Genomic DNA, 13,079 nt, shown 5'->3' with positions numbered 1-13,079 from the left:
ACTCGCCTCAAAAGCGTCGCCTAAATTGTACACAGAACTTAAGTCGCCACATCGACGCTGAGGATAAGCATTGTCTGACAAATCCTCCCTGCCATCCTCTTGCTGCATTTGGGTAATCTGCCTTTTAAAGTACATGCAGACACACACACACACACACACACACACACACACACACACACACACACACACACACACACACACACACACACACACATACACACACACACACACACACACACACACACACAACATACACAATCTTGTAGAATTTGGTCGATGTTGTAGTGCCTGCGGTGAAGCGGTGGGCCTGCAGACGTAGCTCTACTGGCGCTGCGAGGGTTTGGCCGGACGGGTTTTACCCCGTTTAGTTCCTGTTAAAGATTAATGATCTATCGATCGACACCCTCGCAGGATGCTGCCTGTGCATGCAGGCATGTAGGAGTCTCTGTGCACGCGTGCGCTGGATGTGTGCACACACAGTCTGCGCACACATGCACATGTGTGTTTTATCTGTGTTCCTCGGCATCTATAGGCGTGCACAAAAGCATAGCGTTTTGGGAATGCGATGTAGTCGTGGATAAAGAGCAAGGGCCAGTGTTCTGGCATGCCTTCCCTGTGTCCATCTCTGACACACAAATGTCAGACACACACACACACACACACACACACACACACACACTGGTGCTTTTTTAAGCCTCCTTCAAATCCCCACGGTAACATACTGTGAAAAAGCAATGTGGAGAAAGCTATAGAAAGAAAAGGGACGGAGTGATGAAAGCTGGAGGGTAGAAAGCAAGCAGGGGGCTGGAGGCTTGAGTGAGGAAGAGGGGATAAGAGTGTGATAGAGGGGGGAAATGAAAATCTAAATCAGGCTGGATATCCTGCTGGCACCGAGGATGAAGGCTGAGGAGCAGAGAGAGAGAGAGAGAAGGGAGAGATGTTGGATGGTGATGGTGGAAAGATGAAAGGCCTAAAATGAAGGGGAAAAATTGTAGGGCGACAGGAAGAAACAAGTTGAAGGTAAGGGATAGAGGTAGAACGAGAACAGCAAAAAGGAGTCATAGAGAAGAAGATAAGAGATGAAAGGCTCTGGCTGAGAAGGAGGACATACAGTATGGGCTTAATAGGCTGTGAGCTTGTTTCAGAAGTCCTACAGTACTGTGTGTGTGTGTGTGTGTGTGTGTGTGTGTGTGTGTGTGTGTGTGTGTGTGTGTGTGTGTGTGTGTGTGTGTGTGTGTGTGTGTGTGTGTGTGTGTGTGTGTGTGTGTGTGTGTGTGTGTGTGTGTGTGTGTGTGTGTGTGTGTGTGTGTGTGTGTGTGTTTTCATTGAATTCTGCTCCGTCGTCCTCTCTGGCTCCTCCCTGTGGCTGCTCTGGGCATAGTTTTATCTTCACCTTCTAATGGCAAAACACAATGCCAAGCAAGATGTAGAATTGTCCCTCAAACATTCCTAGGCTTTGATGGATTGTTCCGTTGGCAGTGCCACGCATAGATACTGTTCTGACAGTCAACTGACTGTATCACGATACCCAGAAAATCCTTTGCCTGTGATCTGCTTTGGTTAGACCACTTTGCCTTTATAATTCCCAAACACAGCCAAATCCAAAGGTTATTTAAGACGACTTTGTACATCTGTACTTTGATTAAATGATGATCACATTTGGAATGGAGCAGTGGTGTATTTGGGTTGCATTACTACCCATAACACTCTCCATTACTGGCTTTTCTGGCTTGTTCTCTCTCTGACCTTAAATGTGCGCGCATGTGCACGGGTACGTCCCGCACACTACGGTTTAAGACGGGATAAAAGCTGCTGAGGTCGTCTGCTATTGTGCCTCTTAAATGCATAGTCGATCCTTTCAAATGTTCAGGAAGGAATAAAAAGCAGAGAGTGAAAAGCCCTCCCACCCACATCTGATTCTTTTTTGCTGCATTGCCCATGGCACAGTGTTGACCTAATATCAACCGTGTCTGTTTTGTTAAACATTCAAATCAGTTGCGCTCATATGCCGATGGGACAGAGAATACTCTTTTATTTTTCACGCAATGACACATACAAAGCCTGTGTGGGTTCACTATCAAAAGATTACAATGAAATGAAAAATCTAAAGATCTTAATGGACACCATACGTTCTCACTAGACACTATAGCCATAAGGTTTAATCAGCATTCTAAGTAACAGCAATGAAGATATGGTACGCATGCCTGCACACACACACACACACACACACACACACACACACACACACACACACACACACACACACACACACACACACACAGGCTGTATTCTTGCCCCACTTGCGCGCGATGCCACCCATGTTGTTTTATTAGCATTTTTAATACATCTTTTCACATTGTTTGCTTTTATTATAATGTCTATTAAATTCTCCCTCACACATTGTTACAAGCATTCTATATTTATGCTAACATGCGCACGAACAATTAATTAACAGATAGGGCATCATAATTGAGGTAATTAGAAAGTTTGTGCTGTAGAACCTACAATTAAATGTGTGCAATTAAAATTAAAAAAGTGTGTGCACGTGCGTGCAGTGCACCTACTGTATATTGTTGTCTTGTCACCACACTACCTATCTACATCATTTGAACAGCGGGTTGATATCATCCATGAAAGAGTGTTATTAAAATTGTTTTCCTCAAGACCGGTAAATGGGGTATTACGGGGAATGTGTCCTCGCTCTCTGACATCCAGTGGGCGAGAGGTGAACCATGGCCCCCATTCAGACCATTAGTCAGACACAATCACACAGCTTCATAGCAGATTAGTCTGCTGTATTAGGACTTAGAGCTCTATTAGTGTAATCCCTCTGTTTTAGTGTGGCCCGGGTTTAGGGGCTTACATGTGTAAACGCGCACGCACACTCACACACATATTCACACACACGCACGCACCAAACGGTTGTATGCATGCACACATACAAGCTGCTAGGGTTACAGAGTTCACAATCAAAGGATTAAGGTGAAATTTAGACGAGAGCTTAATGGACACGGCATTGGTCGTGCATTACAGCACGGCACACGCATGTTGCTCATGTGTTCTATATGGACACACACATAACACACACAGTGACCCCACCACAATGTACCCGCCTCGAAGAGAATCTCTTATCTGCTATTTTTACATCTGTACGTTTTAGAATGGGACATATTGTGCGTTGTACATTGGTGTTGATTAAGCTTTGTCATCAGTGGTGGAAGAAGTACTCAGATATTTTACTCAAGAAAAAGTATCAATACGGCAATGTATTGATACTTGAAAATAGCAGATCTACAAGCTCACAGTGCGTGGAATCGTGATGCATTGTGAGCTTGTAGATCGATGTATATACTGTAGGGCTGAAGTGGTGAATGTATGTTTTGTAATAATAATCCAAGTCGACAAAGTAACTAGTAACCAAAGTTTTCAAACAATTGTAGTGGAGAAAAATACTTGGTTACTTTACACCACTGATCGTCATATACTCTGTCCTGCACATGGGTGTGATACATGTACTTCCTCCTCCTCCTTAGGGCCGATGAGATCGAGATGGTGATGACAGACCTGGAGAGAGCCAATCAGGTAAAGGCTACACCTCTTTGAATCATCCTCAGACTGGCTTATTGCATGGCACCATTAAAAGTGTGCCTCCTCATTGGGCCAATTTAAAGTCGTCTTATATGTAGTCTTTAGGCAGTACTTATTATAAAATATTAGCGACTTTAAGCAAATGACGGCTACGGCAGATGGCAACGGTAACCGGAAATGATCAGCGCTCGATAGATCAACCTGCCGCCGTCGCAGCCGCCTGTACTACGCCAGAAGCTCCCTTTGCATGTTGCGCCTAAAACGTCTGCTGTATAGACGCGTCACCATGGGAACCAAGGCGTTCAGTAAAAGGGGTGGGACCCCATCGCCGACGGCTGTTTGCTCAACGATTTTGACTGCTACGGCGATTATATCATAGCAGCCGTACTCCGCCTGGCATTGCCGTCCTGAAAATCACCAAGCTTAAACTGCCTAGTAGCTTAAACTGCCTAGTATTTGGATATGGGTACATCACCGTTTGCTTCAAATTCAGTTTATGGTGAGAAAGTAACAGTGACCCTATGTAACCCAGATTATACAGTTCTGTATTTAAAGTATTTAAGCTACAGATGGCTATGATGTGTGACTCTAATAATGGCAGAGCTAAAACAGCAAATGACAAAATAACTTTTGGTTTTGATCATTTCAATGTCCTATGTTGAAGATAGTTTCACAGTTAAAACATGCTGGTTTTCACTACTACTACACTGCCATATTGTTGTTTTTTGTTAACGAGCATACCACCACTAAATCTGGGTCAACTCTCTCCATGATATCTCAGCAAGGTTACATAGACCCCCCATTATGATTTGATTAAGATAATCAGGTTAAGGTGTTCACATGAAAATCACTATTGGCAGCATCGCCATAATGAGTTAAGAGCAGATGATAATATAAACATGGCCAATAGTTGTTGTTATCCATACAGAATGGGAGAAGTGTAGCTTGCATTTATAAATAATGATTATCGCTGTAGGGGTGCTACTGGCTTGACTTGCTGGTTTGACACATACCCAACCCCTCCAGCCTATATAGACTCTGCAGTTGGAAATACTCCTGTGGTATCTGTTAATGTCATTGTTGTTAAATTTCATTATTAGCCAAAGAGTAGCATTTGTGGCTGAAGGGGCAACATAGACATGCAATGCTAATGTTGGCCTAAAGGTTAGACTATAATACCACACACACACACACACACACACACACACACACACACACACACACACACACACACACACACACACACACACACACACACACACACACACTATTGTGAAGTTTACTCAGGATGACAGCATGCCCTCCAGTTGGGTCACACAGACTTTTTATAATGCTTTTATTAGGAGAAAATGGAAAACAGGGTTGTTGTTTTTATTTTTTTGACTAGCAAGCTGTACTCCAACCCACTCAATAAGCTTCAATATGGTTGCAATTAGGAATACTTTGGCCACAGCTCCCTGTAACTCTTAACAAAAGAAAGTTGGCAACATCTCCCATCAGTCCCAACAGCATCGCTACTGCTTGGACGTGGACTTTTAAGTATTAAATGCTTTCATCCCAGCCTCTCAGCTTTTATAGGCTAGCGAAAATAACAGAGCTACAAGCTCATAACGCACCATGGCGCATTGTGAGCTGACTGAGCTCGTAGATCGGCTATTTCCCTTACACTACACCATTGTGTGACGAAGTCTAAAATAGGACTTGGGTGGTTAACTCTCCTCTGAATATTCTTTCCTTTTTTTTCATTCCCTCCTTCCAGAGAGCAGAGGTAGCCCAAAGGGAGGCAGATTCACTGAGAGAGCAGCTGTCCTTGACCAACCAATCCCTGCAGCAAGCCAGCCACATCCAGGCCGACCCAGACACGGTACCATGTTTCCATTGACTCATTGATAAGCTGGTCAGCTGATGTCCAAGTAATGATTGATGGGGGAGTGTTTTTGCTTGGTTTAGCCAGGTGCAGGAACAGATAAGTTGATTAAAACAATGCTTTATTGATTGCCCCATCTGTTTGATGTTTAAGGTCATCCAGGGGACCATTGATTGATTCATTGATTGGTTGACTACTGTAATGGTATCCGGCAAGAGCCAGAGGTAGTAGTACGTGATTGGCTCATTGATTGTTACTATTGATTACTTAGGCCCGGCAGGAGCTGGGTGGTTGAGGGGAGGGGCGCTTGATTGCCTTATCGATTGATCAGTTTATTGATCAGCTGATTGGCAGATGCTTGTGATTGATTGCCCATTCATTGATCCATATAGGAGGTGCAGGACTTTGAGATGATCAATGACATATTGATTAGCCGTCGTTATTTTCTGAGTGCAGTGGCTAGCTTTATTGATTCGCTGATCTGACTCAAGAATATGATTGGCTCATTGATCGCCTGTATGGCTGTATTGACCTTATAGCAATGGATAAGCCAACAATAGCTTGAAGTGCCTTGTTGTCCTGGCCTATAGGAGCAGGCGGTGGAGGGGGTGTCCCGCTCCAGTCTGGAGGCGGAGCTAGGGGCCAAAGACAGGGAGACCGCCCAGCTGGTGGAGGATGTCCAGAGACTGCAGGCCAGCCTGACCAAACTCAGAGAGTCCTCCAGCTCACAAATCACACAACTGGAGCAGCAGCTCAGCACAAAGACTGCCATTCTCAAGGTAAAAACCGGCATGGAATTTGGCGATTTGATTTGTTTTGATTTCAGATTTTGGAGACAAACATCCGTTCATTTTTTATTGGAGATTACCATTGTTTTCCTGCCTATATCCCCTGTCCCGGATCACATCAGTGATTCCTTTTACATTTTGATTGAAGTCACTGGAATCTATGAATCTTTGAGTGAAGTTACATGACATTTCATGGCTCATTGCAGGAACTGGAGGATAAACTGCAGAAGCAGGCTGATTATGACGAGGTGAAGAAGGAGTTGAGGTAATGATGCTCACATGCTGATAAGTGCCTGTTTGGGGGTGTGTGTGTGTGTGTGTGGGGGGGGGGGGGGGGGGGGGTTCCTGGCAGTGATCTATTTAATGCAAGCTTTTTCTGTTTTTAATGTTTAATGTTCGAGCAGAAGCCTCTCTGTACTTATTGTGTGAGACTTAAATAGATGTGTACGGTATATTCATTCATTCAAATGTTCATTTTGTCTTTACTCATGCCGTTGCCCCATAAGTTCAGTGTTTTCATCCTTTTGGTCTGGTTCTTGACTCCACACCGCAACTATAACAGCGACAGTATAACAACGATATAGTTACATGTTTGTGCTTGGTGTGGACAGGCCTTTACTCTTAACTCTACTTCTGCTGTGATTCATTGCGACCGTAGGTCGCACTTACTACAGAAAGCTCCACCAGGTGTCCGTGCGTCCGTCAGTCAGTCCGTCACACGTCAGACGTCACACTTTTGCCCTGCTCATATCTCCGCAACCGTTGCCCCGATCCATGCCAGATTTTGCACACACACTCCTTACCTGCCAAACTACAACCTCCAAGGACCCCCGGAGCTCCAGGGACCCCCAGCTCCCTCGGGGACCCCCAAGTGTAAAAAATGAGCACATGTGCAAAAATTACCAAATGACCACCCCAACGGGGCTGCTCACGGGGAATTCCTGGGGACCACCCACTCCTGGTGCTCCAGAACGGATGCAAAAGTGGTGACGCCCCCAGTGGAGGACCCCCTCCACTGCAGCTCACATAAAATGCCGTAACTCGGCCTAGGAGCGTCCGGGAGAGCCGCGGCCGGTACCTATTCGTCCGCCAAGGCAACTCGGAGACCCCACCCCTCATTTCTCACATGGCCCTCTTCTAGCGCCACCTTCAGGCCGATTTTCACAACACATTTTTGCCCACTACTCCTACAGTTTTGGCCCTAAAATCACGCAAATTGCTACACAATATGTCTCCACTCATCCCATCAACATGAATCTGTCCCATATAGCGCCACCTTCAGGCCGATTTTTAAAAACACATTTTTGGACACTGCTCCTACAGATGTTGCCCTAAAATCACGAAAATCACTACACAGTATGTCTACACTCATGTCATCAACATGGCTCAGGAAGATTTTGGAAAAACAAATTTTTGCCCTATTTGTGGAGATAAGTGACCTACGGTCGCTTATCTCCCGATTAGGGAGTCTTACTGGTTCTTACTGTTTGTGTGTGTGTGTGTGTGTGTGTGTGTGCGCGCGCGCGCGCGTGTGTGTGTGTGTGTGTGTCACTGTTGTTATGCATAGATAGTATAGGTCTCTTTTCTTTCTCCCCATCTGTCACACTCTCAAACAAACCAGCAATGTCTGTGTCTTTATACATATGTTAATGCAAAGTGTATTTCCCTTCACCCTCACAGTATCCTCAAGTCTATGGAGTTTGGGCCTTCGGACTCAGCACAGGTAAAATCTGCAGAACGAATGAACTGTCTATAGATCAGGGTTAATATACAGCACAGACGGTGTAGTAGTAGTTGTAATAATAAAACTGCATTTGAAAGTACCTTTCAAACCTGACAACACAATGAGACAATAAGAAAATGTAATTCAAGGCACAACAAAACACAAGGGAATAGCACAGCTGCAGAGGCACACAAATACGCCTGTCAGTTGCAGGGGAGCATGTTACATAAGGTGTAATTTTAATCTCCCCTTTCTCTGCTGGTGTTTTCTTTTTCTTTTCTTTTACCGGACACAGAACTCATCCAAACCCCTGGAGGTGCTGCTACTGGAGAAGAATCGCAGTCTTCAGTCGGAGAGCGCCTCTCTGCGGATCGCAAACACTGAGCTGAGCGGTAAGTCTGCCCTGGGTTTGACTGTCGCTGCTGCCAGGCAGAAACCTTGTGTCTCTCTATTTAATTATTTCATGCTTTGTCATAAATTAATGCCGAAGCTCACAACATGTCACACTGCAACGAGTTGCGAGCTCATAGATCAGCTATTTTAATTAACGAAAGTTAATTAAGAAGAGCTTGTGACTAAATAACTACGTTGACTCGATTGGAACCCGGGATCTCTTTTCCATTTCCTGAAAAGTAACGGTTGTGGACATGTAAGGTTTCTGCCCAACAGTGGCGATATAGTGGTGGCTAGATGTTTTAATAATGGATGGCCACTGTGTGGGTTGGCACAAAGCCTTAACTCAGAAGGACAGAACAATAGCCCTGACGACAGCGACCTCACTCTGTGAATGTCTGCAGGAGGACTAAGGTAAGACTGCAAAGACAGGCCTTGAGATCATGTTAGGGTCAGAGTACAGCCAGGTATTCTCTCTTTCTCTGGGAATATTTATCAGAATGATTGATAATATCGCTAAAACTCATTGCAGGACTTTAAAACCTTGATCAACAATGTGGTACAAATATAAGGTATTTGTGGCTATATTCGGTTGCTGCTTGTTAACACGCTTCACAGAACAAAAAGAGGCTTCTGTGTTGTCTTTATAAAGCCCCACAATGGGAGTTCATGGTGAACTACATCAGAGCTGGAGTGCATGAAAATGAGGGCACCATACCGTACCATAGCATGCCCTCTCCTTGAGCACTCCTCCACTTTGCACCAGCATTTATGAGTTTGAAATGTCATGGCCAATTGCTTTAGGCTTGAATAGTTGAATAGCTATGAATTGATTAACATTAACAGTAAGAGGTGGAGGGGGGTACTGTCTAACTCGATCATGTAAAATCGGCAACTGGTTATGCATTAGAATAATATTTTTTTATCCTGGACTGAATTACCTACATCATCGCGATGTTTACCACAGACCGTTACCAGGAAACTTGTTGTTTATTTTACATTTACTCTGGTGACAGTAAGAATTTGATTATCCTAACTCGGTTCAGGAAAAGTGTTTGTCATCAGGTTTCAGACAACAGAGCTGTACGGTCTCTATTATTGGTGGAATAAATGTGTGTTTTGCCCACATGGAAAACAGATGGGCGTTTTTTGTTATTTTCAAACAACTGTGTTGGGTTTGGTTTCTGCCATTATCTTTTTTCCAATTGTGGTTTTTGTATTTTGAATTGACCAAAGACTTATGGTAATGTAACTTTTGCAATGGAATGATGCAATGGCTAGCAATGCACTGCAGCAGCATGGAAGAGGACTCGCAGTGTGCTCTGGTTATCTGTGGACAGTCATCACCTTCCTGCTACCTACTGTATGTCCTATTACCCTCATTCTGCTGGAGACAGACTGACCGCTGGGCATAGCTGCCTGAGGAGTGGCTATTGTTTTCTTTGCTTTTGTTTTCTTCCAGGCTGTTCCTTACAAGAAAGGTACAAATCACAAATGCATGGGCATATTGTCTGGGGGGGGTTAGCAAAAAAAAAAAAAAAGGAAAGCAAAAAAGAAATCATTAATTTGGAAAAGACTTTTGAGAAAACATTTTCTTTTTTTTTAAGTTTTCATTTGCGAACCCCTTTTTTTGTTGACTCCCCCATAATGCATGGTGTGTTTGACCTTTCTTGTAGGGTCAGCCGGGCGGAAAGGGGCAGAAGCGTCCACACCCAAGGAGGAGACCATGCCCAGCGACCCCGCTTCTTCTCCCCCTCCGCCTCTTCCTTCTCTCCCCTCCTCTTCCCAGCTCCCTCTGTCTCATGCCCACACGGATCCCCTCAATCCCACCAACACGGCCAACGAAACGCACCCCTTCACCCCAACGGGCATCGGCCAGGACTTCTATTCCCCCGCCTTCCCCTTGGTGGGCAGTAAGATGGCCTTGAGCTCCCTGCTCCAGCGACAGCTGCTGCAGACCTTCTACTCCAAAGCCCTGCAGGAGTCGTCCGGCATCCCCAGCGGTGCGCTGCTCTTTGCCCCCTTCACACCCACCCTCGGCTCCATCCCTACCTCCACCCCCGGCTCTGGCTCGGCAGCGGTCCCTTTGGCCGCCAGCAGCCCCCAGCCACCTCCGGCCAGCCCGGACATAGCTACTGTCAATGGGAGCAGCACCGTGGGCAGTGCCCCGTCTCCGTCTCCCAGCCACTCTGACGCCACCACTGGCAGCGTCTTGGATGGTGAGGACATGGACACCTCCGAGATTGCACGCCAGGTGAAGGAGAACCTGATAAAGCACAACATCGGCCAGCGTGTGTTTGGCCACTACGTGCTTGGACTGTCCCAGGGCTCGGTCAGCGAGATTCTGGCCAGGCCCAAACCCTGGAGCAAGCTCACCATCCGTGGGAAGGAGCCGTTCCATAAGATGAGGCAGTTCCTGGCCGATGAGCAGAACATCCTTGCGCTGCGCAGCATCCAGGGACGTCAGAGAGGTGAGTGCATGCATGTTAATGTGTATGGTGATGGGGGCTGTGTGTGCCTGTATGCGTGCATGTGTGATTATAGCCCTGTGTACGGCAGGCTATTGATTAGCTTGTCGATACAGACTAGCTTTTTATTTTCCTTTTCTCCTCCCTCAAATCCCATCCTGTGCCACACCTGTGTGTTTGAGTGAGTTCCTAGTCACGCACTGACCCCCCAAGAGCCTTTCTTAGTCATCAGTGATCAATACAGAAACCTTTCACAGATCAATAGTATTGACTCATGGGAACTGGGAGAAAGGCAGGGGTACTGTTAACTACGGGTAGATTCGATTACACTGGGCCCGCTTTTGTTAATGCACCAGTGCATGTCTGAGGGAAGAAGGTCTCAGTGGTGTGTCCTCTGAAAACAACATGGCATACTCCGCCAAGTAACCACGATTTGTGTATAAAGACTGGAAAGCCACAGTCAGATGGCCCGTGTTCTTTGTTAACTCACTGTAGACTACAGAATACAACCTGGTGCCATGTAGACTAGTTATAGAGAAAAACACACAAAGGCAGTAACATAGTGTGTGTTTATATTGTTTTTAACAGAGGGCTCAGGCCAGCCCCAGCTTAGCCGAGTGTTTCAGGATGTTCCGAAGCGGAGAACCCTCTCTGATACAACCTCGCACACAGGTCTGTCCCCTTCACACACAGAGACTCTAGCACGTTCTGTCTGTGTGGCATGTTTGTGTCGGGGTGAAATGTATACGCGTGTGTGTGTGTGTGTGTTATTAATTTGCGCGCAGGCATACAGTTACAGTATAAATGTGTCTAGAAGGCAACCGCTCATACCACAGTCACAGTGGCTTACGTCAAAGGAAAGCCAGCGTGTGTATTTAGGGAGTTTATTGCTAGTTGTTATTCTGCGGGGAGCCTTTTTACTGTATGAACTCTGTAGCTTGTGTGCATGTGTGAAATCCAAATGCACCAGGGAAATGATGCTACTCTTTGGTCTTACTGTAGCTGCCTTGTGTAGCTCAATGGTGGAGAGTGGAGATGCTTTCTTTGTACTATGCAGTGCTGCAATAATCTTATGTCCATATTCCTTTATTGCTGTCCTACCTTTACCTGCAAAGTAGCTAGTTTTTCAACCTTTTCATCTGGCCAGACACGTCATCTCCCCCTTTCTCTTTCTCTCTTCCCCTCTCTCCAGGAAACATCACAGCACGTGTCCGCACCCCAGAGTCGGGTTCAGACGAGGCCATTAAGTCTATTCTGGAGCAGGCCAAGAGAGAGTTGCAGGTTCAGAAAGCTGGTGAGTTGCTGTACTCTCTCTGATCGATTTGACCAATTAAAAGTAATAATTCTCAAAGTATTGAAGATGATATGTTGTGGCCAATGCATCCGATGATGCCATTCTCTTCCTCCCTCAACAGACTTGTCCCACACTCCCTCCTCGTATGGAGGACTTAAAGGAGGCGCAGGCGGTGGTGGGGTTATGGGTGGAGGTGGCGGAGGAGGAGGCGGAGGAGGAGGGGTAATGGGCAGCGGTTCGGATGAAGCAATCCGTTCCATTCTGGAGCAGGCTCGCAGAGAGATGGAGGCCCAGCATGCGTCCCTGGAGCCCCTCCTCAAAACATCCTCCTCGTCCTCCTTGTCCTCATCAACCTTCTCCCAGAGGGACCTCCTGGGTTCGCCGCTCACTGCCCCGCTTCCCCCTTACAATCCCTTGGCCCTATCCCTGAAGAAGCCCCACACCTCCGCCCTCCTGCAGTCCTCGCCCTCATCCCCATCACCCATCCTGGACTTCAGCTCCGGTGTGAAAAGAGAAGGCAGGCCGGCGTCCGGGATGGAGTACTCCGACGGCACTCTGAGGCTGGGTCGGAGCTCCGAGGGGTCGGCCCGTTCGGGTGGCGGAGTGGGTCACTGGAGGGAGCAGTGGTGGAGCAACATGCACCAGGAGCCCCGCAGAACGATACCCATGCACACCAGCGCAGGAGAACGTGAGGAGAACCACACCCCGGAGGATTCCAAGGAGGTGAGCAGAGGGCCGAGCTATAAAATAACTAAATTGTTCACCATTGTATATTTTTATAGTTGGTGTGAACACTACCATCCACTTGGCTTACAACGATCTTTTTTTTTATATTTTCATAGTTATAGTTGTAGTGCTCAGTGTGAATGGCCCTTTACACAAGAAAGCTTGACTTTACTGTAAAAAACAAGCATGCAGCGTTCTGGTGGCGCAGTGGTAAGGTCCCTGCCCACCACCA

At 46.4% G+C, this 13,079-nt stretch overlaps 1 protein-coding gene across 2 annotated transcripts in view; it reads left to right on the top strand.

Annotated features, from left to right (window-relative positions):
* cux1b (cut-like homeobox 1b) overlaps positions 1-13,079 on the top strand; it is an 81,528-nt gene that overhangs the window by 49,185 nt on the left and 19,264 nt on the right. The window contains exons 9-17 of one of the 2 annotated variants that reach the window (XM_080732113.1): positions 3,534-3,582; positions 5,348-5,452; positions 6,046-6,234; positions 6,450-6,508; positions 7,924-7,966; positions 8,262-8,358; positions 10,036-10,830; positions 12,020-12,121; positions 12,243-12,844. In XM_080732113.1, coding sequence (XP_080588239.1) covers positions 3,534-3,582; positions 5,348-5,452; positions 6,046-6,234; positions 6,450-6,508; positions 7,924-7,966; positions 8,262-8,358; positions 10,036-10,830; positions 12,020-12,121; positions 12,243-12,844 — 2,041 coding nt within the window. The remainder of the gene's footprint in view (positions 1-3,533; positions 3,583-5,347; positions 5,453-6,045; positions 6,235-6,449; positions 6,509-7,923; positions 7,967-8,261; positions 8,359-10,035; positions 10,831-12,019; positions 12,122-12,242; positions 12,845-13,079) is intronic. The other variant, XM_080732114.1, reaches the window with a different exon arrangement.

The sequence above is a fragment of the Nannobrachium achirus genome (genome assembly GCF_963921795.1).
Source record: "Nannobrachium achirus genome assembly, chromosome: 8".
Taxonomy (NCBI): Eukaryota; Metazoa; Chordata; class Actinopteri; order Myctophiformes; family Myctophidae; genus Nannobrachium; species Nannobrachium achirus.
Note: the sequence above shows the minus strand (reverse complement) of the source record. Positions and strands in the feature narration are given on the sequence as shown.